Raw genomic sequence first — 27,054 nt, forward strand, 5'->3', positions numbered from 1 at the left:
TATTAAATTTGTACTGTTTGCTGATGATTTGAATATTTCATTCTTATTTTTCTTAGTCAGACTTTAGCCAACCTATGTAGTGTACTCATCAGTGGATCAAGATTTTTTTAAGGGGCTAATAGATTTCAAGAGGGGGGGGGTGGAGGTTTGCCAACTGACCAGTATGCACCCCACCCCATTCCCTAATGTTCTACTGCACTTAGAAATGATAAGAAATTTGTCTTCATGCCTATTTTATACTCAATAATCATCAAATGAAAAATGCTTACGTATTATGCAATGTATAACATGAAACCATGACCCTACATGCTTTGTTGATTTTTTTTAAGGTTACTTTCATCTTCATTCGTTTTCCTGCAGAACATAGTCGGCTATGGTCCCACCAAGCCGTTAACCTACGAGGAGCAGGATGTGGTGTGGAGGTTCAGATACTATCTCAACAGCCAGGGGAACGCCCTTACCAAGTTCCTTCGCTGTGTCAAGTGGGACGTTCCCCATGAGGAGAAGCAAGCCTTGGAGTTGCTTCAGAGCTGGGCTCCTATCGATGTTGCCGACGCGCTGGAGCTTCTCTCGCCTCAATTCAGACATAGAGCTGTCAGGAGATTTGCAGTGTCAAGGCTAAGACAGGCAAATGATGAGGTATCTACTATTTATGATGTGAAGTTAACTTTCAATATTCTGCGCTACTTTGACTGAAAGAAGCAAGTAACATAAGTGTATTTCCCTTGAAAAAAGGATAATCGCTGTTACTGTAATGACATAAAATATAATTTCCTAACACAGGAAACAACAAGTAGGACCACACTATAAATCAATGGGCATTTTCACTAACTTCTCTGGTTTTCATTTGCTCATTGCTCTGTAATTATTCATTTTACTGAAAAATTGCTTAGTAAATATCATTTATTCAGAGTTTTCAAAAGTCTGTATAAGATTTGTTTAATTTTGTAAACATTGTATTTTTTGTTTTTACCAATTACCAGAGTTTATCTTTAACCCATGCATTCTGAGCTAGGACATTTCAAATTCTTTGGTAATTCAGGTAAAGGATTGCAAATGGATAACCGACAATTTATTTATTTATTTATTGTTTTATGTGTGTTCACATCATCCACAATCTCATATATGAAAATACAGTGATACATGATTATTACATAAAGACAATATTAAGTAAAGAAAATATTACATAATCTCTCATTAACAGAGCACACAAAGGTCTTGCAACATAAGCTTGAAGCTTGAGTCATTACAAAACCATTATTTTACACTAACCAAAAAAAAAAAAAAAAAACTGATGAAAGGGTATATATGCATACAGGTACATGTATAATATTTACATAGAAGTATACAGAGAAGATGAAACAAGAATAGAAAGGAGGGTACCCCAATTTATATAAGAATATATGTATAATTTGTCAAGCAAATACAACAACATGAACTATCTTTGAAGAAAACATTATATGCCTACATTTTCATCATAGTTTCGAGATGAGCATGCTCTTAACTGCCTTCTTAAAGGAATATGTGATGCAGTGGAGAGAGAAAAAAACCTATGCCTGAATACCAACCAACAGCCCAAGTGGCAGCTGTCTTTGTTGATGTTATCTCTTCATGTTATTAGAGTCTTATGCTTTGAGACTTGGATATTTTGTAATGTGCGTAAAAACGGATAATTTTGAAATATTCAAGAATATGAATTAAACCTTGCTCTCTGCCTCCTCATGTGTGAAACACTAAAAAATACATGTGAGTGTTACTAATAATATGCATATTAAATGTATATCAAATATTCAGTAATGATCTACGCAGTGATCTTTTACATGGCATATAGGTCAAACCCTCTCCAGGGAAAGATAGTCCTGTGATTTTTTAATTCATTTTTCCTTGGTAGAGTTGACATTATCAGTATTCTCCTTGAATGATTGCATGTAACAAACATGTCTACCAATCCGTCTTGCAGGAGTTGATGTTGTACCTCCTTCAGCTGGTCCAGGCCTTACGTTACGAAGACTTTGATGAGATCAAAGCTGGACTAGAAGCTGCATCAGCTAGACCAAGAACCGAGTCTCATGTGTCCCAGGAATATCACGTGGATAGGGACAGGTATTTCTATTCTTTATCTGTGATGCAGCACCACAAAAGAATATGTGCATATACATGGAGTTACTATTGTTGTAGTTTTGTTGGATCTTATTGCTCTTTCAACCAGACTTAAATGAGACGAATCGAAGCAGGATGTACAGTTCATATATACATTTATTAATTAAAGATGATTACTTGATGATAATGACAAATACATGAGTAAGTCTGATGGAGACTATTCTCTGAAGATAAAGATAATATAAATGCTGCAAACTTAAGAAGTATACTTTTCTGTAGCTCTAAACTCCAATCTCTATTCTCTATTCTGTAACCAATCTGCAATCTTTATTCTGCAATCTCAAACAAAATCTCAGTTCTTAATCTAGACTCCCATAGCCTTCATGTAAGGACCAATCTGTTCATTTGTGCAACACCTACTTAACTTGTTGTATGCAAGCAAATGGGAGGCTGAATGTCAAAAATTTGTACAGGTGCACATGTACAGTCCAAAATGTACTATTACACGGTCTTCACGTCATAGCATACAAATAGCGAATAGGCATGAGTGCAATGGTGCGAGATTTTGCATGAGATGAAAGAAGATGCTCTATTCAATGAGGCGTTAGCTGAGTTGAAATAGAGTGTCTCTTTCAATGAATGCGAAATCTCGCACCATTGCACGAATAAGAATATTCGCTATTTGTGTGCCTTGGAGTTTAGCAAAAATATGAAAAAACACAGAGTTTTTCCCTGCAGTAATCTATGAAAAGGGAGCACAAATATTGAAAGCGAAAAGCAAAATCTCATAAGTGCACATGACCTCAGGCAGCATTGCGCTTTTAGCCAGAAGGCTTTACGCGTATTTCACCTTAATTTTTTACTGATAATTGTGCAATAATCGAATCGTATTGTGATGTCAACTCCTAAAGCCGTGCAATGTACATATTGGATGGTACGTCGTGTGTGCAATGGTACAAATGTTCGACATTCAGCCACCCAATTTGCTCGCTTACAACAAGCTATAAAGTAAGGTTGTACATTACAATTCAATTTATTGCACTCAGTAAATAATGAATGAAGGTGCAATGCGCATTGGGCTTACTGGCTAAACGTGCACTGCTGCTGCAGATCAGATGCATCCTTTAGGGATCTTGCTTTTTGTTTTCAATAATTTTTTCCCATTTTCATAGATAAACACAGGAAAAAAATACATTATTCATATTTTGGCTAACTTCCAAGGCATGGTAAATAGAAAATATTCTTATTCATGCATTCGCATGACATTTCGCATTTGGTGAAAAAAGAGATACTCTATTCAATTCGACTACCCCTTGTTGAATAGAGCATCTTTTTTTTTACCTCATGCGAAATCTTGTACCATCACACTCATACTCCTTCGACTTTTTGCATAACAGCCATCAGGTTGAAAATAGCCAACAGGTTAAAACATTTTAATTTTATATTTCTACAATATACCTTTTAGGAGTTCAAGTCACAACACTATTCCCCATCCCCTCGCTGAGACACCAGAGTCACCAACCCCTCCTGCCACACCCAGGGATCAGGAACAAGGGAAGAAAGACATTGAAGAGGTAACCTCTTCTCTTTATCGGTTTAAAGTACAATGTAAAAGATATCTCTTTGATAATCTGGGTTAAATCTAGTATAGAAAATGTTCTATACAACTAAGAGTTATCACGTAGCAGGCCAGCCTAGTCGTGTGTGAGCGTGTGTGTTTGTGTGTGAGGGTTTGTATGTGTTGCATTTTTGTTTTGCTTATCTCTTTTGTCTGTACATATCTGTATTTTATTCGTATTATGTGCAGTATGTTCCTTCCCTGTTTACATCTCATTTATTGTAGGGCCCCACTCACAAGCTCTGCTTTTTAGGGGTCCTCGAAAACCTCTCATATATGTTATTTATCCTTTTGTATTATCTGTTCGATGATTTGTACTCATACATGTATGTCTGGTTATTGAATAAATTAAACTTGATTTTGAACCTCAAGTATATCAAGTTTATACTCTCACTCACTAATGCTCATATGGCTTGAACTTGATCTGTATCCACTTTGTCTTCTTTCCATGTGGTCTCATTCCAGATGGCCTAATCCCTAAAGTGTTTTCAATTGCCATTCAGCTCATTTACCGTTTTGGCTCATTTCCAGTTTTAGGCTCTACCCATTTTGTCTAATGTCCACCTGCTCAACACTACTTACTCTCTATGATCGCTGATGTGGTTTACCGTACACCATGTGGAGTATTATAGAAAAGAAGAAAAAGAGAAAAAGAAATGGATAGGCGAGAAAGTGGAAATTTGATAGTAGAGTAATCTTTCTTGAAAGTAGTCCTGAAAAGGACTTTAAACCAGAAGAGATTGATGAGTTGAAAACAGCTTGAGTAATAGGATGGATGAGGAAGTGCTGGCTTGAGTCGGCGAGTAGAGATGATGAGCAGAAGCAGTAGAGAGACTCTACGTTTCGGGCAGGTTGACTATTTTCAAGAAAGATTACTCTCAAATTTCCACTTTCTCGCCAATTCATTTCTTTTTCTTTTCTATAACACTCCACATAGTTTACCGTAAACCACATCATTGTACATGCCATCATGCAAACCTTCAAACAACATCTTACTCTCTATGATTACGTGAACTGCTTTTTAACTAGGTTTTCATTGACGAAGTGTGAAATAATAAGCAGAAAAAGTGAAGATTAGACCATATGGGCATTAGAATGAATAAATTTTGAATTTCGGACTGGAATTCTCTGTTGAAAATAGAGGTGATATTGAAAGTGGAAACACTTTTGACTAACCATTGTATTTCAAGATATTTATAGCAGGTAATGATTTTGTCTTTCTAAATTCCAGTGATAAATAGACACCTTTCACTTTCTGTTTGCTTTGATATACATCATTTGCTGGGCCCCGTCTTACAAAGAGTTACGATTGATCCAATCAATCGCAACTATGGACGGCCAGCAACGTCAACATCTATTATGCATGTTTGTTCAAAATATTTTCTATCTATGATGTATATTCATGTATTCATTTTTTTCTTGAAAATTCACTGCGCTTCTCTTTGCATACAAAGGACGTTGTGCAAATTTTTCGTAGAAAAAATTATGACACTGATGGATTTCCATAGAGTTACGATTGATCGAATCAATCGTAACTCTTTGTAAGACAGGGCCCTGGTATCTATATAAACATGTTGCCACTCTTCAAGAAACATTCATCGCAATAAATATCGTGTTATTCTCCCATTACAGTGTAATCTAGCCACATTCCTGATAGAGAGAGCATGCTGTAACTACACCTTAGCTAACTATCTCTACTGGTATCTACTGGTAGAGAGTGATGAACAAGATACAATCTCCAAGGATACGCGTATCATCGACATGTACAAGACTGTTCTTAAATGCTTTAGTCAATCTCTCAGCAAGGTGAGTTTTCACAAAAAATAATTTTCAGATAATGAAGGCTGTAAATGGATAATTGAAAATAGCTTAAATGTATAAAAGAAATCCATGAAATTTATGAAAAATTCTATGAGATCTAAAAATTTGTAAAAAAACCCCATCTCACTAGAAAGAATAAAAATCAGTAAAGGTATTTCATACCTAGATTACAAAATCTTCCCACATCATTATACTAAAAGAATACAAATAAGTTTTTGGCATAATGAAAATTGATTTGATAAATGTAGTGAAAATCTTTGACATTGATGAAATGATTGGTGTTATTCAAGATCTATGTTCAGTGCTTGTAATCGAATACTTTCCTTAAGGAAGAAAAATAAACTAATTGATATATGTATGGAAGACCAAGATTTCAAACAGGTCAGTGGTGCATTCATGAGTAATTTTGTGAGTCATATATCTTCCTTTGTATCTATCTAATGACATACATTGACTCTTTCTTATGTTTTTTTTTCTACCAGTATTTGGGTAATTCAGTATTTGTGAAAGAAAAATGGATAAAGAGGGACAAAATTATGTTTTAGTAGATTTTAAGTCGAATACATGTGATAATTATTGCTTATTTTCCTCCTTTATTATTTTTTTTCTTTGCTGATTAGGGAGGAAAGGATTGTGTTCACTATCGGTCACTACTGGTCAGACAGCACACATTGACCAATCATATCCTTAATATCATGAGATTAGTAGCTAAAGAGAATGGGAACAGAAAGAAAAAGGTATGTATATTTTCACTTCTTACCATTTTGTAAGCACGTATGATTCTAGGGGCTTCATTAATATTTGCGCAAAACCTTGAATAATAATAATAAATAGCGGCATATTTACCCAGGGTAGCCACTTCAGTTCCGAAAACTGTTCTCCCAGCGGGCCCTGCTATTATCACCCCGGCTTTAGCACGGCTACCTTGATCGGGCGCTCGAGCATTCGAGGATTTTCTTCCTACCGGGTACCCATTCACCTCACCTGGGTCGAGTGCAGCACAATGTGGATAAGTTTCTTGCTGAAGGAAATTACACCATGGCTGGGATTCGAACCCACGACCCTCTGTTTCAAAGTCCGAAGACTAATCCACTGGGCCACAACGCTCCAATATGTGTAGAATATGTATTCAAATAGAAACATATTTATGTATGTATTGCATACAAACCCATACAAATAAATCGTATTTTGGAGCATTTGTTATGACTTTTTAGGTTAAAAAGTGGGAAAATTTTAGCAATACAATTTTTAACATTGGAGGATAAAAAAAAATCACATTTATGTATGTACTATTGTTAGGTATTGGGATGACAAGTCTTTCTACCTCATGTTGTTTTTAAGATGACTCTCTTCATTTTTGATACATGATGATATATCAAATCTTGGTAATCTAGCTACAATTAGAACCCACCATGTGATGACATCACAGTCCTGTTTCACGAAGACTTGTTATAATAGCAAATGCAGAATTCTATAAGTAGTTTACTTTCAGCCAATCAAAGTGAATGATTTCAGTAGCTATAATCCGTTACTGGAATTTTTGAAAATCAGTTTTTATCAATTCAAGTTTTATTAAATAGGCGCCAGATAAGACCAATATAGCTCACGTCAGAGGGAAGACTATCCCTTTGAATACAGCATCAGGGGCCATCTTACAAATAGTTACGATTGATCCAATCAATTGTATCTCTATGGAAATCCATCAGTGTCATAATTTTTTCAAAAGGAAATTTGCATAATATCCCTTGAAAACAAAGAAGAACACATTAAATTGTCAAGAAATCAATGAATTTATGAACATGCGTCATATCTAGAAAGCGATTTGAATAAACATGCATTTTATATGTTGACTTTGCTGGCTTTCTAAAGTAACTCTTTGTAAGACGGGCCCCAGCTCAGTCATGTATTTTCATTCTCGTGGTCATTTATTTCATTTGGCTACAAAAATGTTTTGTCACTAATACATGAAAAGTCTTGTCAGAAGTTTAATAGTACTTAGCAGAGCCTCTCTCCCAATCAAAATCGAAAGTTGTTAGTTCTGAAAACTTGTCAGACAACAAATGTTTAATGAAACACTTCCCAAATGTCGGATGGGGAGTTGGAGTAAGTATCCTAACTAAAGTTTTTTCTATGACGTGCGTCTTTATTCTAGATCGAGAGGTTACAGGCATTACTCGGTGACAATGAGCAGTCGGTCAACTTCACAAACTTTGACCCTCTACCCCTGCCCCTTCACCCGGAAGTCAAGGTTGTGGGTGTGGTCGCGGAGAAGGCGTCCATGTTTAAAAGCTCCCTCATGCCCATCAAGCTCACATTCAAGACGACCGATCACGATGAGTATGTAGCTATATGTAAGAATGGAGATGATTTAAGACAGGACCAACTCATTCTTCAGATCATCACACTTATGGATCAGGTGAAAAAAAACAACAAAAAACAAGGCAGAGTTTCACTAAGGCCCGTATTCTGAAGTCGGGTTTAAAGTTGTGGTTTAAATATGGGAAGTCAAAAGTATCAACATTTTTATTAAGTTGTATGTTTCTTATGTTTACTGTGCTCTTTCCTGATTCATCGATGGCGAAGACAATCACCTATTTATACTTCTTAGACAATTATGAATGATTTGAGAGCCAGATGAGCTGAAATATGATATCTCTACTGTTAGTGATTTATGTAAAAAATGGCTATCCATACTTAAACCGCAACTTTAAACCTGAGTTTAAGTTAAACCCGACTTCAGAATACGGGCCTAAGAGTTTAAGTGTGATTCAAAGTCATGCTTGGTATTGATGTGCTCATGTAATGCACAATCTTATTTAATAATACGCAGTAGTACGCGTCCTCTTGTCACGATCTGACCAATTCGGTCATGCCTTTTATACCGCACACAAGTCAGCGTTTAAGTCATATGTAAATCTTTGTGAAACACCCCCTCGGAATTCTAAATCAGTTGACTCCAACATCAAAACCTCTTTGTTGATTCTTAGATAGCTAGTTTAGTTTGAAAATGATGGCGTGTGAGAAGATGCCATAGTTTGTTTAGTTTGGCGAATTAAAGATATTTGATTGGCTATGGCATGATTAAATATGACATAATTACATTTTAATGTGGGGTAAACTTCAATGATCATAGATCTCATTGTGAGAGTATATTTAATATATAGCTTACCTTTTGGTATCTTGAGAACCTTCTGGAATATAAGTTCTTTGCGACAGTTCGGATAGTCAGTTCCCAGGATCAGTTCAGACAAGGCCAAATATAAATGTGCTATGTATTTCATGATTGGTGGGGTCAGTGGCATCAAATTTTTTTTGTCTGCCATCAAGAACCTCTGTGTGTGATCATTCTTATTATTCAGAATTTTCTTGTAATATGACTTTGTATCAGTGCACTTTACTGATGATAAGACATTTTTCCTCTGCAGTTGTTGCGACAAGAGAACCTAGATCTGAAGCTGACTCCATACAGAGTACTGGCTACAAGCAGCAAGAATGGCTTTGCTCAATTCATTGATTCATCAGCAGTAGCTGATGTACTTTCGCAAGAAGGAAACATTCAGGTAACTTTCGGAATTCCATGCAAGTTATTCCTGGGACCTAATATTGGGGGATTTATCTTGAGTCAAGGCCGTGTAAGAGCTGCCAGTAATTGCCTGATTCGGTGCTTTTTGAAGGGAATTAATCAGGGGTTGAGAATGAGTACTTTGGATAATTTCTCAGATGCAATGTTGAAATAAATTTTAAATGATGCTCCCATCAAATTCATAATGAAAGAGGGTTTTCCCATGAATATGAGGATAAATGTCCTGCCATCCTCTTTTTTAATAAATGAAAGTGCTGATTCTTATATCCCTAGAAGCAACCTCAAGGCTCAATTCAGTGAACTATTATTAATCTGATTGTATAGAATTATTATGGAATCATGAAGATAGAGATTCAATTTGATTGACAGAATTATAAACAGAACATGGAGAAACTACATTAAATGATAGAAGTGTTCCATTAAATTGCTTGCCATCTTAGCGCAAAACATTATGACTGAAATAATAACTATTTGATTCTGCAGAACTTCTTCAGAAAGCACGCACCAAGCGAGGGAGCCCCGTACGGCATCAGCCCTGATGTGATGGATACCTACGTGAAGAGCTGCGCCGGCTACTGCGTCATTACCTACCTACTGGGGGTCGGAGATCGTCACCTGGACAACCTCCTCCTGACCAAGTGTGGCAAGCTCTTCCATGTGGACTTTGGGTACATCTTGGGGCGGGACCCCAAGCCCCTCCCACCGCCCATGAAGATGAGTAAAGAGATGGTGGAGGGGATGGGAGGGGCGCAAGGGGAGCAGTACCAAGACTTCCGGAAGATCTGTTATACATCATTCCTTCATCTCAGAAGGTGAGTGTCGATTATAATTTATTATTATTTAGATGTACTGTTTTAGAGGTGCAGGTATTTTTTGACGTCTTGTGAGGTTGTTTCAAGGAGACAAAATATTGATATTGATTTTTAACGTGCATGCCTATGCAAACCGTCCAATATTTTCAAAATGAATATTTTGCCCCGCCCACAAGATAATCATTGGTTAATAAATGATTTATGTTTATGATGTCAATGTGGATTTTACTTTCAATTGAATTATGAATATTTTATTGGTGTGGTTATGTAAATAACGTACTACATAGGCTTATGAATGTTATTTTGGGCCATCCAAACAAGCCTGATGAGCTTTCATTTGGTCCACCACTATTTTAAAATGTATTTGTATATTGCTTTGTATATATTTTAATTTTGTGGAATTAAATGAAATGAAATAAGATATTGATGTTTTGGAAAATGATGATTGAGTATTGATATTCTATTTTCTCAGACATTCCAATCTAATCTTGAACCTGTTTTCCCTGATGGTTGATGCCAGTGTGCCTGACATAGCGTTAGAACCAGACAAGACAGTTAAAAAGGTCAGTCTAATCAAACTGATCATCCATTGATTGGATTGAAAATTGGACATTGTAGAAGCTAACAGAAATTATTTTCCATTTTTTTTGGCACACTTTTGAATTTTGCATTCTTCTAAGAAGCTGTTAGTTTTCTACTTGTAATTACCCGATGTGAAACAATTATTGTACTCATGATATTACAATTTCTTACTAAGAATATGTGATTGTTGGTCAGACCAAATGTTTTATGCTGTAGAAGTTGAATTTGCTTGATTTTGAAATGGGTATTTGAGAGAAGTTCACTTTTAGGATTTGGTAATTTCCTGGCAATTCAGAATCGCATTAATGTGATGTATAGAATTTATAAGATTGTCATTTACATAATTCTCTGTATTCTTCTTTTGATTTTTGCGAAGCAAAGTGAGACTATAGGCGCCGCTTTTCCGACGGCGGCGGCGACGTCAACATCAAATCTTAACCTGAGGTTAAGTTTTTGAAATGATGTCATAACTTAGAAAATATATGGACCTAGTTAATAAAACTTGGCCATAAGGTTAATCAAGTATTACTGAACATCCTATTAGAGTTTCATGTCACATGACCAAGGTCAAAGGTCATTTAGGGTCAATGAACTTAGACCATGTTGGAGGATTCAACATCGAAATCTTAACCTGAGGTTAAGTTTTTGAAATGTCATCATAACTTAGAGAAAATATATGGACCTAGTTCATGAAACTTGGACATAAGGTAAATCAAGTATCACTGAACATCCTGCATGAGTTTCACGTCACATGACCAAGGTCAAAGGTCATTTAGGGTCAATGAACTTTGGCCGAATTGGGGATATCTGTTGAATTCCCATCTTAACTTTGAAAGTTTATGGATCTGATTCATGAAACTTGGACATAATAGTAATCAAGCATCACTGAAAATTTTGTGCAAGTTTCAGGTCTCATGATTAAGGTCAAAGGTCATTTAGGGTCAATGAACTTTGGTTGAATCGGGGGTATCTGTTGAATTACCATCATAACTTTGAAAGTTTATTGGTCTAGTTCATTAAACTTGGACATTAGAGTAATCAAGTATCACTGAACATCCTGTGCGCGTTTCAGGTCACATGACCAAGGTCAAAGGTCAATGAACTTTGGCCGAATTGGGTGTATCTGTTGAATTACCATCATAACTTTAAAAGTTTATGGATCTGATTCATGAAACTTGTACATAAGAGTAATCAAGTATCACTGAACATCCTGTTCGAGTTTCAGGTCACATGATCAAGGTCAAAGGTCATGTAAGGTCAATGAACTTTGGCCATGTTGGGGTTTTTTGTTGAATAACCATCATATCTCTGTAATTTTATTGGTCTAGTTCATAAAAAGTGGACATAAGAGTAACCATGTATCACTGAACATCTTGTGCGAGTTAGAGTAGTATTCAAAGTCAGCACTGCTGCTATATTGAACCGCGTGATGCAGGTGAGACGGCCAGAGGCATTCCACTTGTTTTTGTATAATAGCCTCTAAATGAATAATTGTGTTTGTTGATTATAGCTCCAGGATAAGTTTCGTCTAGACCTTACTGATGAAGAAGCAGTTCATTACATGCAGACTTTGATCGATGAGAGCGTGGGGGCAGTCTTTGCAGCTGTTGTTGAACAAATTCACAAATTTGCCCAGGTAAGGATAATCCCAATTACATTAGTTGCATTATTTGGCGTGTAGGATGAAACAGTAAAATTCTACATGTAGTTCATCAGGACAGGATTTCATGAAAGACTTGCCAGATGTTTTATCCGTACAATTACCATAAGAAGTATGTTACTCAGTCAATCAGAATCAAAGAAAGTTATCAGATTTGTCGGATAAAAATGCTAATGAAATGCTCACCCAGGTGTTGTAACACCCTTAATTAGATGCGATTGAAATCAAATATGGAGTTTCCTGATCTCAATATTCACATTAACCAAATAAAGCAATTATAAAGGGGAATCTGGTGGTTTACATCATAGATGTGCTTGTGCAGGGAGATATTGCATATACTCATTCTTTATTTTATCCTTTCTCTCCCACCCTATACATCTTCTCTCATTGTCCTACCATGTAGTACTGGAGAAAATGAACAACTCTGAACGGTGATGAACAACCAAAGAAGGAATCAAGATGAACCCTAGGTCTCTATCAGTATACATCATTGCTAACAGTGGTGCCTATTCAAACCATGCCTGATTCGCAATATTGTCACATCTCAAAGAGGCTCCTTAAAACAAGTCTCATGAAGTGCCGTACATAGGGGAGAAATATAAGGAAGGTTTTGGAGCGGGAATTTACTGGATGAATTTGCTGCTACAAGTTGATGACTTCAAGGGAAGCACTATCATTCCATATTTGTTCTGTGTTTATACTTCTCGTGCCATAGAAATGGCAGCTCTGTAGTGATCATGTGGATTATGTGGGAACAATGAGCGACTGTGGCATGATAACGAAAGAAGGCCTCTAAGTGTGATTGTCAATGTCAATTTCCTGGAAAATTCATCAAAATCCTCTAATTCTGGATTATACATATATTTGTCCTGACTTGGATCCACAGCACCAAGCTTTAACTATTGATCATAGTTGAATTGTATGCTTGATAGCGCAGTAGGCCCGAGTCATTACATTTATTTTCAATTTTTTTTGGTAATAAATAGGCATTTCGGGTTGACTGGTGGTGGTTTAACAACCCCAAAATTGCTGAAATTTCATTTCATTCTAATCCTACATGTAGACATTCATGTTGGGGTCTACTTGATCTAGTTTGACAGAAAACTGAAAATAATCTGAGTCAAGAAAGAAAGGAATATTCTTCATTTTCTAAATAGATCAAAATTTCAAGAAAATATGGGAAATAAATGACAATTTTTTTTAATGTAAAGATTTAAAATCGTGAAATCTCAGCAACTTTTAGGGAGGTTCCCCTGCCCCTTATGATTGTCAAAATAGAAAATGTGTATGCTTTAAAAAAGTTGTTTGAATGGCGTTTAAGTGTGACTCAGCCCTAGTGCAAATAATGATCAATGTAATCAATCCTTAAAATTATTCCTATAATCAATCTCTAAGCTTTGTATTACAAGGCTCAATGATGTTAACATAAATGCAATGTTCCTGAAATATCAGCTAAAGAACATTTCTTCATGATGTATATTATTCAAATTGAAATGTAATTTTAAGATACTACTACTGGTATTATATTTGTGATCATCAACAGTGATTAATACCCGTCAATCATGTCCATTGTATATTTTGAGCCATCAAAATTCTTGGGGGGGGGGGGTGATGGGCTCCTCTTTACATGTAAATGACAGTAAAAGTTTCACATTTTGATATAAAAGAGCTTGAAATTAGAATTGAAAGTAACAGGTAAACACTGTTGATTGATAAAAGTTGGCATTACAACTCATTCAACAGAATTTCATTCAAATGTACATCAACAGACCCCCAAAATAAATAACATATTTGTCATGAAACGTATTGATAGAACATAACCAGTGACCCGAGGGGGTCTTTCATAAAGCTGTCAAACAGGTTGTGCATGACTTTAAAATTATCTTGTATAATGGGATGCCCAAAGTTCAAAAAAAGATATTGAAGTAAAATGTCAAATTATATGGCGATTGCAATTTACATTGAAAATCATTTATAGTAAAACTGATCTTTTCATGTGAAGTTTATCTTGTGCAGTTAATTCATGATTTAGAATCCCCATTCGACTTGCCATTCAAGTTGATCCTGAAGTCATAAATTTACAAACATCTCTGTAATACATCCCCTCAAAACAGACTACAGTAACAGCATGAGAATTATTAAAGAGACTGAAACATTTTGAAACATCACACACTTTTATTCACTAGTCAAACACATCACAAGTGGTAGTCAATGGGAAGTATATTATAATACACCAATGAATCACCATATATATATATATGTATCAAAACTGACAATTAGTGGGCTATTCTGACCTGGTATATCTGGTGAATTCTGTTAATTTCCCAAGGATTAATAAATAAATCATCAATCTCCTGTGGTCATTGACCTGTATTAACAACAGTGGAGGTTTAAACATTAGTTCAAATTTGTAGTTCCAACTATGGATAGCGGATGGTTGGACGTCATCATTCTTTTATTTCCCTGTTTGCATGACCTTGGGCCTTATTTTTTAATAGTCAAGAAAACCATTGTACTCCCACATTAGAATTAACAATAATAAACTGTTGGCTAATGTGACATATTTGACCATCCATAGTTTTTACCACTAAAGGCCTCCGCACACCTTATGACTGTTCGCGATCTGATTTTGGAACAAATTGCATTTTCCTAATTTTCTGAAAATGTGAATGGAACATATTTTGTTTGAGGTTAAAATTGATTGAATGAGTACTAATAAAACCATTTTGAAAGATTGCAAGCCTTTATTGTGGAGTAAAGGCCAAATTAGTTTCAAATCGTAGCCAATCGTACAACTGATATGACATTATTACGACTAGATATTAAATTTGCTTTTATTCTAAGGATGATAGCATAGTCACATATTTGAACATATGTATTCGTACAATGATTTAGAACATTCAACATTACACAGTAAGATATTCCAAGTCTCAATATTAGCATCAAATTCTACTACATATTATTCTGAAATCGGTTGCAGACTAATCGTAAAGTGTGCGGTCGCCTTAATTCTAACAACGATTTTACTCAGTATGCTGTTGTCAATATGAGTAAATGGGCTGATTGTTGATGGAATCCATATGTGTGGATTATTCAAGGAAATCTGAAATAAATAAATTCATGCTTTTCATTTTGAATTTTCTGATTACTTAAATCCATTATCTCATTTAAAATGAAAATATTTGGTCATGTACATATATTTATTTTATTTGAAAATCATTTAGCTTTTAGTCACAAGTCACAAAGGTGCATGATCATGGACATATGTATTTATATTTTCTTCCCTTTTTATAGATTTTGTTATCAAAATTATAAATCTTAGTGGTGGAATGGATTTCTCTCTCCATTATACATGTATTAAATCATATTTAAACTTTAATTTTGATGATTCTGCCGACATATTACGACTTTGAGTCATTGAAAGTGGCTGCATGTTAATGTGTGTCTATAAGTATACTAAGTATATAAACTAAGAATTTTGAGTCCCAACTATATATATTAACAAAATATTTGCACTGGGGTAAAAAAGCTGCATACCGATAAATATATTTCACAACTACTCTTAACACACTAAAACATAAAGTGTACATATTAACAAATGGCAAGAACGTAAAGTACAAAGCGTAGAAATCAATTTCACAAACGGTGGCAAGCACTCACAAATTTTGGTCAGATATTGAAATGGCATTATAATGTATTATACTAGGAAGCTATACATATTAACAAGGTTGGTTACAGAATAGGTGCTATATTTTCCTTAATCTTAGATCAACTTGGCATTGCAAGCCTGTAAACATGGAAGTATTGGTTGAAAATACTTTCTTCCCCATTTGCAAAATGGAAAGCACTGGTAGTCATTGTTTAAGACAAGTTTATTTCAAAACTATACTTAATGATAGTGTCGAAAAGCTCGAACCTCATGTAGACTATTAAGTTGACATGTTGAGCTTTCAAAATGGAGTTTTTTTTATCAGACATTTAACCTTTTAAAGCAGGGACTAAACAATGATTCAAATTTAAAACAGATTTTTTATAGCAGGAAAAATCCTTATGAATGTAAGTTTTTCAGTTCAGGGGAGCATTTCATCAACATTTTTGTCTGACAAGTTGTCAGGTCCTTTCATGAAATGCTCCCCAAACTACCATGTTATGTAGAGTATAACCAAAGATCAAATACATGTAGGTGATGGGTGGACTAACAAGTGCTTTCAAAATCAATCCCTGGGTTAAGAATGCATTTACCAATTTCTAACTTCAATAACGAATCATTTACACAATACATCTCTAATGCCATCTTATGTCTCCTTACATCACATCTGGGGCCCGTTTCATAGAGAGTTACAACTGTTGTAACTTTGCCATTATGGCAACTACCATGGCAACAGGGCTCAGCAGCCAATCACAATCAAGGTTACCATGGTAGTTGCCATAATGGCAAAGTTACAACAGTTGCAAGTCCTTTACGAAACAGGCCCCTGGAAGCAGGTTTTGAAGCTGTTCATATTTAAATACATGTAAAATACACTTCTCCTTTACACATTAATGGAGGACTGTTCAAACATTTTACACAATTTTGTTACAAGGTTATACAAAGTATATTACAAGCATTTTAAATGAGGTATAAAGAAAGACCATAATCATGATAAAAAATGGTGTAGGCAGTTATAAGTGAAAGCACATTATGACCTGAATTTAACATCATAAGAGGAATTTAGCAGCTTTTCAGCATTTATGAAGGAATTTTCAATTCAATTAATTTGAAATCACCTTGTCCACCAAGTTACAATGGGTGCTTTGTGTTGATAGCAAACTAAGTAGATTAAGCAACATAGATTCGTTTCAGAATCATTTTCATTCAATGAAAATTGCAGCATTTATGAATGAAATAATCAGTTATAACTTCACTCTGCTCTATGTACAAGCCACCACTTTAAGTCGGTAAGACATCTTTCATGAAGGATCCCACAAGCATCTAATCATCACCAACGCTCATATTCATTATAATAATGTAGGTATATTTACCCAGGGTAGCCACTTCAGTTTCGAAAACTGTTCTACCAGCGGGCCCTGCTATTATTATTACCCCGGCTTTAGCTTGGATAAAACAATGGGAACTGTTGGAACTGCTAATTGTCTTTCACGATGAGTCTTCCTGCATTCCCCCGTTGTTTTTGCCGATGTATGCAAGGATAAGCAATAAGATGCTTGTCAAATTCCTGCGTGAAAGATGCGACTATATCAAGTTATAAGAACAGGAGGAAGTGATTTCCCCCAAATCTTTTATGGTTCTTGAGACTTGTCATTTCAGTGACATGTCGCAGTTTGTGCATTTCATAATACATGCTTGCCAAATATTCCCTTATTTTGACACCACTCATATGCTTTGATCCTGGGAGTGTACTTGCCTCCTTCATTATTCAGTGTTTTTTTTTTCTTTTTCTAAAATGGTAACAAATCCCATTCAAACACTACATTTTTACTGAGTAATCCTTATTCTTCCCCTTCGCTTAGGATTCATGGTTCTAAATATTTTTAATTTTTTTCAATTCTAACTCATAGCCAATGCTATTTTGTATGTCTTAGGGGGTGTTGCAAGAAAATATTTGCGATCAATTGCGGCAATTTTACAACTGATAGATCAACATTAGCTGTAGCAAATCAGATTAAACTGTTTGTTTCAAGGAGCAAATTAGCAATCAATCGATAATTTGCAATTAACTGCAAGACGTATGATTGATTTAGGGACGGGAAATTGACTTGCAATTGATCGCGAGTTTCTTGCAACACTCCATTAGAAAAAAAGTTGTTGACAACAAGCTTCTCATGATAATGAAAATTGTTGGTGCATATATGATGAAACAAACTAACTGTTTCAGATGCATGGATTAGTTATAACAAGTTTTGTTGTACATTACATTTAGTAAGTTTTAATAATTTGTCAATTCTGTATATGTACCTAAATGAAGTTCTTCCATTTCATTGCACATAATTCCATTATAAAAAGGATCAGCCATTTTATTGTGTATCAAAGAACTAACTACATGTATTTAATAATGATGAATGTAGCACATGAATGTTATGTTAAGAAATTTATCATATTTCAAAAATGTACAAACAGTGCAATTATTTAAATACAAAAGAATTATTTACAACATTCATCTTCACTTGTACTTCTTTGTGTGTTAATGAAGGAGAAAGACTGAGAAAAAAATACTGCTTATGACACCAAAGGAGAGAAATATCACATTGCTGGAATGAAAAGTACTTAACTAGTAAATTTTCATTAATAAGACAAGCTGCAAGTATGGAAAATGTCAAATCTGAAATTTCCAGTTTTTTTTTCCTACTTTAACCCTACTTGCGAGTTACACCTATCTTTGAATATATGCAATCACAAGTTCACAATGTGTATTATATAATAATGTAATAAATAACAATCATATTATTCAACTAAAATACAGTGGAATCTCGGCATAAAAACCTGATAAAAGGATGTTGATGTAAAAGACCAGATTTCTTGCCCCAGCTATAAGCGTGCTACTTATTGAAATCCAAGAAATATATAAAAAATACAAGTTTCAGCTTTTTCAGGGTGATATTGATCGTCCTTATAATTTTGATTTTACTGAGTTTCCACTGTATTTTACATTTAGAATGTAGCATTCACATAGATAATAATGCCACCTAAAACCTCAAGTTCACATCTAAATTAAATGCATAATTTTCACAATCAAGGGTGTTCCCAACACCATGAGAGATTGACTGACAGTGAAATTAATGAATCTATGTTCATTAATGGGTAACATGTTACTCCTAAATCAAAAAACATATTCCACCGTTGGTTTTACTCTAAAGCAGGTCTATAGCCAATATCTCAAACACTATTCTGAACGGAATAAGCTCTTTCTTTTGCATTTTTCATATTTTTTAAGATTCCCTGATCAATTTCTGTGTGATTAAGAGCACTTCGAGAATAAATTCAGCGGGACCCCGACTATAATCAGATTCCTGAATCAATTTACTGCATTTTTATTAAAGATTTGAATAATTTCTTGACCTATTTGGTGAAGAACACCTTGAGAATGAATTCAGTTGGTCTCTGAATGTACTCAGATTCCAAATTCTACTATGTATTGCCATCAAAGCTTGTGTGATTCCTTGGCTGATTTGGGTTTGGTGAAGAGCACCTTGAGAATGAATTCAGCTGATCTCTGAATGTACTCATATTCCAGATTCTACTATGTATTGCCATCAAAGCTTTAGTGATTCCTTGGCCTATTTGGGTTTGGTGAACAGCACCTTGAGAATGAATTCAGTTGGTCTCTGAATGTGTTCAGAATTCAGATTCTACTATGTATTGCCATCAAAGCTTGAGTGATTCCTTGGCCTATTTGGGTTTGGTGAAGAGCACCTTGAGAATGAATTCAGCTGACCTCTGAATGTACTCATATTCCAGATTCTACTATGTATTGCCATCAAAGCTTGAGTGATTTCTTGGCTGATTTGGTGAAGAGCACCTTGAGAATGAATTCAGTTGGTCTCTGGATGTGTTCAGAATTCAGATTCTACTATGTATTGCCATCAAAGCTTTAGTGATTCCTTGACCGATTTGGGTTTGGTGAAGAGCACCTTAAGAATGAATTCAGTTGGTTTCTGAATGTGTTCAGAATTCAGATTCTACTATGTATTCCCATCAAGGTTTGAGTGATTCCTTGACCAATTTGGGTTTGGTGAAGAGTACCTTGAGAATGAATTCAGCTGATCTCTGGATGTACTCAGATTCCAGATTCTACTATGTATTGCCATCAAAGCTTGAGTGATTCCTTGGCCTATTTGGGTTTGGTGAACAGCACCTTGAGAATGAATTCAGCTGATCTCTGAATGTACTCAGATTCCAGATTCTACTATGTATTAGTTTAGTTTAGTTTACTCCAACGATGTTGTAGGACGAAGCCTGTTCATCGATCAAAGTAGAAATGTCTATTGTTGCTCTCCTTCAGACAAAATTAGATGCGCTACTTATGTTGGCATGGAGGGGTGGCAGGGGTATCGTAGACAGTGAAAAATCCCATGGAAACACACAAGAAACGAAAATTACTCAAAGTCATAGGCAATCTTCTCCCAATGCTTATCCAGTCTATTCTTAAAAGCAATCACTGAACAAGCAGTAACTACATCTTCTGGGAGACTGTTCCACACATCTATCACTCGGTTAGCAAAGAAAAACTTTCGCACATCAAGACGCGAATATCTTTTCTCTAGCTTTAAGGAATGACCTCGCGTTTTACCACCTTGTCTCAGATAGAAAAGTTCAGAACTTGAATCATAGTAACCATGCAGATATTTGTACACATCAATCATGTCACCTCTTTTACGTCGATGACTGAGTGATGGCAATTTCAGGAGGCGAAGACGTTCAGAGTATGATAAGTGCTTAATACCTGGGATCAATTTAGTAGCTCTACGTTGGACACTTTCTAACCGCCTCTGCTCACCCAGCTTATACGGTGACCACGCAGCCTGGCCATACTCTAAGATAGGGCGAATAATACCCTTAAACAAAAGCTTAATAGAGGTCTTATCCAAATGTACAAAAGTTCTTCTAATAATACCAAGCAGTCTATTAGACTTTGACACCACTTTAGAAATGTGCTCCTTGCCATCAAACCTTGAGTGATTCCTTGGCCGATTTGGGTTTGGTGAAGAGCACCTTGAGAATGAATTCAGCTGATCTCTGAAAGTACTCAGATTCCAGATTCTACTATGTATTGCCATCAAAGCTTGAGTGATTCCTTGGCCTATTTGGGTTTGGTGAAGAGCACCTTGAGAACGAATTCAGCTGATCTCTGAATGTACTCAGATTCCAGATTCTACTTTGTATTGCCATCAAAGCTTGAGTGATTCCTTGGCCTATTTGGGTTTGGTGAAGAGCACCTTGAGAATGAATTCAGCTGATCTCTGAATGTACTCAGATTCCAGATTCTACTATGTATTGCCATCAAAGCTTGAGTGATTCCTTGGCCTATTTGGGTTTGGTGAAGAGCACCTTGAGAATGAATTCAGCTGATCTCTGAATGTATCGAGGCACCATACATGGCTGTCCAGTAAATCTTCAGCCTGAGACATGTAGGTTGGTACATCCTAATGAAAAAGATAAAAACATAATGAAAGCATATAATTGACAGCCAACAGTTATTAATTACATTGGAATGCATTCAAGGTTAGATAACATCTGATTGCTTAAATTGATTTTGTTTTGCATAAAATCTGAGTCAGCATTTATCATAACATGTGGGAAAATGGGTAATTTGGAATTTCTTGAAAGTCAGGTAATTTGTTTATATTATTCACCTGTCTAATAACAAATAATGCAGATTAACTAAATGAATACAGAGGTAATGCAGGTATCTTGGGTATTTAAAATGTTGCACAAAAGTATTTGAGTAGTACCTAATGATTGCTGCACCATGTAAATACCCTTGAACACCCTGCATCACCACTAACACACTTATACCTGTGCATTATTTGTAAACTAGTTATCAGAAAAATATATATACAGTGAATCCCAGAATAAAACTAAACCGAGATATAGTGATGATTTATCATAACTTAATCCTAAATACAATAGACAAATGACCTACCAATGTAAAGCTTAGAATCTCCTCTTTCATCTGAAATTACTTGGAATATTCCTCATTCATGTATGAGTGAGCAAAAACAATTTTAAGAAAAGAAACCAAAAACTCATTTGGCAGGGGGTATCTGAATTTCAAAAAGAAAATCACATGCCTATAAAGTTCAATATCTGCTCTTTTATTTGATACCTTAATCACAGAAAATGGTCAAGAAATAAAAAAGTTCTGTTCCCATAAAACAATGCTTGTGAATTTCCATAATTTTATTAAATAAACATGTTATCACCGGTTTCCCACAAAAGCTATCGCACGGTTAATAAAAGACTGAATGCATGACTGATCGTCGACAAAACGGAGTGTCGAGTGAGTCTGGACGCTAGCCTGTAAATCCTTTTCATTTTATGAAATTATTGAAATTCAAGGCTTATTTCAAATATCCAGAACTTTGTAATTTCTTGACCATTTTTTGTAATTGATGTTCAAATTAAAGAGCAGATATAGAACTTTTTAAAAATGTGGGTTTCTATTTGTAACCCAGATACAGGCCGCCAAGTGACTTTTTGGTATCCCCTGTTCAAATTGTTTTTGCTCACTCATGCGTGAATGAGAAATGATCAGGGAATTCCAGATGAAAGAAGAGATTTTAAGCTTTAAGTGGTAGGTCATTTGTCTATTGTATTTGTGATGAAGTTTTAATAAATAATTGCTAAATCTCGGTTTCATTTTTTGTGGGACGCACAGTACATATTTGAGGGTTATTTCCTCACCATTTGGTTACTTCTAAGCTGTGCAATTAGACTCCAGCCTGTCTCACATAACCTGAGAGTTTCCTCAAGCTGATCTGCATGTGCTGCCAGCAACAAATCCCTATGAAAAAAAGAAAAGAAAAATTATCAGAAACCATGCTAACTTATCTCAAATGAATCTCACATTGTTGAGTTAACACCGACTGATATGATCTTTCGAAAGGTGCTTTAAGGACACATAATGCCATTTTGAAAGAGTTATATTAACTCTTAGCTTCAAGAACATATGAAGTGGTGCAGTAAATAAAGTGTGCTGCTATAATAGTTTTTAATGTGATTCATCTAATTAGGTCATATTGAACAGGCTACATTTGACTTTAGTTCTTACATAGACATTTCTAACAAAAAATAATATATTTCTAGCCAAGACAGGGAGGGGATACAGGTTTTAAAACACAAAGGATGCAGGTAATATTCTGTAAATACATACCTTTTCATATATTAAAGTTCATGGAAATGCTCCTTTATTTTTTTTTTTTTTATAAAATACCTATCTAACACATCACACAGACTTGCACGACTTTTATACTGCAACCACCAAATGACGAAATGAGATGTAAATACAGAAAGTCCAACACATGAAGCAGTTACCATATTGAATTTGTTATATTTCTTTTGAAATCTCATGCTCTATAAATGATGATCTGAATAACCTTGCATGGGCCCAAGGCTCGGATGTCTCCGTTCTATTCAATTCTGAAATTTTCAAACTATTTTTTTCCATCAAAATATCCATCAATAAAAACCTTTTATGAGGTACTTTACATTTTTTGTGGGATGTATTGCCGAAAAAAATGATTATTAGGAATGTGTCCTATGTTATAAAGGATAAATTTGACACCAATTAACATTGCTATCTTTGATTTGCATGATACATACTGTGCAATATTATGCATATATCATTATCAAATTCAAAATTTCAACAATGTATCAAAATTTCATGAATGATAATGACCTCATAAGTTTTTTGGGGAAAGGAAATGACATGCACATACACTGAACAACAGGTGATATTGAATTAAATACAAATACATGTAGCTTTTTGTGCTATTCATTTTCATAGTTTGCTCCAGTGTTAAAATCTTGTATCCCAATTAAACAAATTTGAGGGCAGCTCAAAGCATAATACATGAATAGACCAGTTTGTAGTTACTTCATGGACAATTTTTGGTCAAATGACCTTTCATTTCTTTCATTATGATAGGCAGATTTCAAAGCAAGATATTACATAAGCATGCCTTACATAGCAGGATGAAGAAATTGAATAGACCAGGTGACTAGAATAGCACACAAATGAACAATTTATGAAGGTATTTGTTGAATTCCTACTTTGAATGCATATCATAGCATGTTGCACAATGTACTTGACAAACTGTGAAATATCAGTCGTTCATGGATGCATTGTTGTTTTTGGATGTATTGTAAATGAAAAAAAAACAATTCAAAAGAATATATGAATAATTAAGACATCAAAGTTGGTGCTTATCTCATTAGATTTTAAACCACCATGGAAATGACCTTCCTCTGATCATGCGCAGAAAGGAACTAAGAACTGGCTTATTGTGGCAATCTCATACAGTCTAAAAACAGTCTCCTTAATACTAGACAATAGAAGGTTGCTACTTATGTCATAAATGCTAAAATGAGCTGTCCTAAATTTTTTAAAATTTTGAGATACAAATTCAACACCCCTGTGACAACATTTTGCATGCTTTACAAACACATTTTGCTTTAGTTTACCTGAAAATCAAACACAGAAATAAACAAACTATCAAAATAACCTCAAATAAATTTACAGAAGCAAAACTAACATGACCGGAACACAAACCAGCAAACAATACATTGGAAATGTCAAAGACAAAATACATGTACACCCAGAATCAGTCAAGCTGATTCAAAAGAATCGATTCAATAGAAAACAAAGTAAAGACATCAAACAAACCAAACTATTTCTTGTATATTTTATCATATGAAATATGATATATTTTCCCTCTAACTTGAAATAAGGTATGATTCCTCTCCAAACAAGGCAAAAAAAAAAAAAATTCTTTTATACTTCTGAGGGCTTATTTTTTTTTTTTAACGATATACCGGCTAAATCTAGACCTTAAACATAGAAGTGAATGGATGTTTTCCAGACCCTTTTTTTCAAATTTCCAAGAGATCTTTTGATCATTTGGGGGCAAAACCACCTTGAGCCCCCATGTAATATATTCCCTGTTCTGAACATTTGGAATTGCACAGGCACGGATCCAGGGGGAGGGGGGCACAGGGGGCCCTTCCCCCTTTTGAGGAGAAAAATTAAAACTTGTAATGTAAAAATGCCATTGAAACCAAGATGTGCCCCCCCCCTTTGAAATTGAAGACTTTTTTTTTGCTTGTAAATTTTTTTGTGGGTACGAAGTAACAATATTTTTTGTTGTCAAATTTTTTTGGTATGAAATATCCTTAATTTGTGGTTGAAAACCCTTTTTTTTTGGGGGGGGGCTTGTCAAAATTTTCCTCAGAAAAATTTGCCCCCCCTTTGGAAAATCCTGGATACGCCCTTGGAATTGCCATTGTGTAAAGTTATTATTTTGTGACAATAATGGAGCATTGCATGAAGCTTGCAATCAATTGCGAGTCAATTTTAGGTATTAAAATAAATCACAAGTCTTTTGATTGCAAATTTGCAATTGATTTCTGGTCTCCATCTTGCATCAATAAAAAATAAATTGATTTGCTTTGACGAAAACTGATCTATCACTTACTGATTTCCAATTGAAATTGGCAATCAATTGCAAATATTTTCTTGTAACACCCCCTACCTCACTTTTTGTTGAGATGGAATTGAAGAATGAAGAGAGCGAAGAACATAGTACATTACATAACAATCAAAACAACAACCCCAAAACCCTGAAACTCATGATGATCAAATAATATGATAGGACACATATTCTGTTGCTTCATTCTATAGGTAAAAAAAAAAAACAGCAAGCAAACTACACATGAGAGAAAACGAAATAAAAAAAATATTCTACATTTACATGTATAAGAAGCGATAATTGCAAAAATAAAAATACATATAAAAAAGGAAGATACATGCAAAAAATCCCATGAATCAAGAAAACATGCACAAATGAACTGAACAGAAGACTTGAAAGTTGGAAAATTACCTTGTGCTGCTTTGATTGTTAGGATGTGCAAATGAAGTATGACTGGAAGATTACAAGTGCATTGTGGGTTAAAATAGAGAAACAAATCAGAGGATAGAACAAGGGTTTGTAAAATAAAGATGGCAAGAGTATAAGAAAGAGTAAATGAATGAGAAGGATAGAGAATAGGGAAAGACAAACAGGGAGAGAGACACCGATGAAGAATGAGTACATTAAAGGTCTAGATAATATATATTCTAAAAGAAAAGCAACTGTCGAAATAAGAATAGATGGATTTTCAACGCAAGATTTTTCAATATTTAGCTACAAAGAATAATCTCCCAACAAGAAAGTCTGCATAATATCTAGTAGAATGAATAACACAATCAATATAATCTTGAACAAATATTCCTTAAGACTAACATCATTGATAAATTGTCTTGTCAAAAAGGTAAAGAAAGGCCTGTGCATGGTTTGAACATATTTTTCTCAGCTATATCTTTGCAGTTTTGCTCCGATATTTCCAACACGAATTTCATCCTCCCCATGCTGAAATAATGATGCCACATTTGTTTATTCACATTTCAAAACAATAAACATTAGAATCTCATATAAATTGAGAAAAGAATTTCAATTTGACCCATCAATATGATAAACATGATGAAAAGATGATGAATATAAAGAAAATAGCATGCGAATGCCACTTCAAACTTTACAATCAAATCAAACCTATCAATGCGTAGAACTTCATTTCGCATACCAATTTGCTTTAGAAACATGTTCATTTCTGAAAGAAAAAACATTTTTTTTTTCAACTAACATTCGTTAACAAAATTCAGTCATCTCTAACACGAATTATTATCCTTATGTAGAGTGCTTACGGAAGACAGTGCAATAACAAAGTATAATTATTACAATTGTAATTGTTACAATATAAGAACTGGACATGATCCAGCATCAGTTACATGCGATTCTATTTTCCTGGAAAATATGGTACTCATAAGATGATAATATATATCTAATAGTATAAAGTGTTATGTCAAATAATTTGTTTTTTGTCTGAATCTTTATTCACAAATACAGCACTATTGTAATAGTTCTCTTTATTGATCTTTTATAATGAGCATTGATCCAAAAACGGTATAAGTAACATGTGGGTCAGACCTAGGTCATATCACATGTATGTCTTCATTGTCTTGTCAAAATTCACACATGTTATAAAAGAATCCCATGTGTTTTCACAGATTGCAAATGCAAATATGAATTTACATTATAACCTTGGGTGCATCTTGGCAAACATGGA

General features: G+C 34.8%; 2 protein-coding genes and 1 long non-coding RNA gene across 11 annotated transcripts in view; 1 reads left to right on the forward strand and 2 right to left on the reverse strand.

The window, feature by feature from the left end:
• The window catches only part of LOC121415340 (phosphatidylinositol 3-kinase catalytic subunit type 3-like), a 39,255-nt gene extending 25,753 nt beyond the window's left edge, over positions 1-13,502 (forward strand). Inside the window, exons 9-19 of the mRNA XM_041608518.1 lie at positions 361-639; positions 1,961-2,103; positions 3,566-3,674; positions 5,351-5,524; positions 6,160-6,276; positions 7,692-7,955; positions 8,965-9,099; positions 9,606-9,934; positions 10,407-10,497; positions 12,027-12,152; positions 12,580-13,502. Coding sequence (XP_041464452.1) covers positions 361-639; positions 1,961-2,103; positions 3,566-3,674; positions 5,351-5,524; positions 6,160-6,276; positions 7,692-7,955; positions 8,965-9,099; positions 9,606-9,934; positions 10,407-10,497; positions 12,027-12,152; positions 12,580-12,594 — 1,782 coding nt within the window. The 3' untranslated portion in view covers positions 12,595-13,502. The remainder of the gene's footprint in view (positions 1-360; positions 640-1,960; positions 2,104-3,565; positions 3,675-5,350; positions 5,525-6,159; positions 6,277-7,691; positions 7,956-8,964; positions 9,100-9,605; positions 9,935-10,406; positions 10,498-12,026; positions 12,153-12,579) is intronic.
• Positions 13,503-15,471: 1,969 nt separating this feature from the next.
• Positions 15,472-17,830, reverse strand: LOC121415341. The gene is made up of 2 exons (XR_005969991.1): positions 16,624-17,830; positions 15,472-16,546 (listed from the first exon to the last, which is right to left on the reverse strand). It is a non-coding gene; the product is annotated as an uncharacterized LOC121415341 (long non-coding RNA).
• Positions 17,831-17,899: 69 nt separating this feature from the next.
• Positions 17,900-27,054, reverse strand: part of LOC121415342 (kinesin-like protein KIF24) — a 32,859-nt gene continuing 23,704 nt past the window's right edge. For 3 of the 9 annotated variants that reach the window (XR_005969999.1, XR_005969992.1, XR_005969993.1), the window contains 6 exons: positions 26,512-26,538; positions 25,773-25,814; positions 22,579-22,678; positions 21,253-21,317; positions 20,845-21,140; positions 17,900-19,987 (listed from right to left, as the gene is read on the reverse strand). Coding sequence is in view for 1 of the 9 variants with exons in the window: in XM_041608520.1 (XP_041464454.1) it covers positions 20,081-20,084; positions 21,166-21,317; positions 22,579-22,678; positions 25,773-25,814; positions 26,512-26,538 (325 nt within the window). In the remaining 8 variants the exon portion in view is untranslated. Of the gene's footprint in view, positions 20,085-20,844; positions 21,318-22,578; positions 22,679-25,772; positions 25,815-26,511; positions 26,539-27,054 lie in introns of all 9 variants that reach the window. The other 6 variants (XR_005969997.1, XR_005969995.1, XR_005969996.1 and 3 more) reach the window with 6 other exon arrangements.

The sequence above is a fragment of the Lytechinus variegatus genome, chromosome 5 (assembly GCF_018143015.1).
Source record: "Lytechinus variegatus isolate NC3 chromosome 5, Lvar_3.0, whole genome shotgun sequence".
NCBI classification, from domain to species: domain Eukaryota; kingdom Metazoa; phylum Echinodermata; class Echinoidea; order Temnopleuroida; family Toxopneustidae; genus Lytechinus; species Lytechinus variegatus.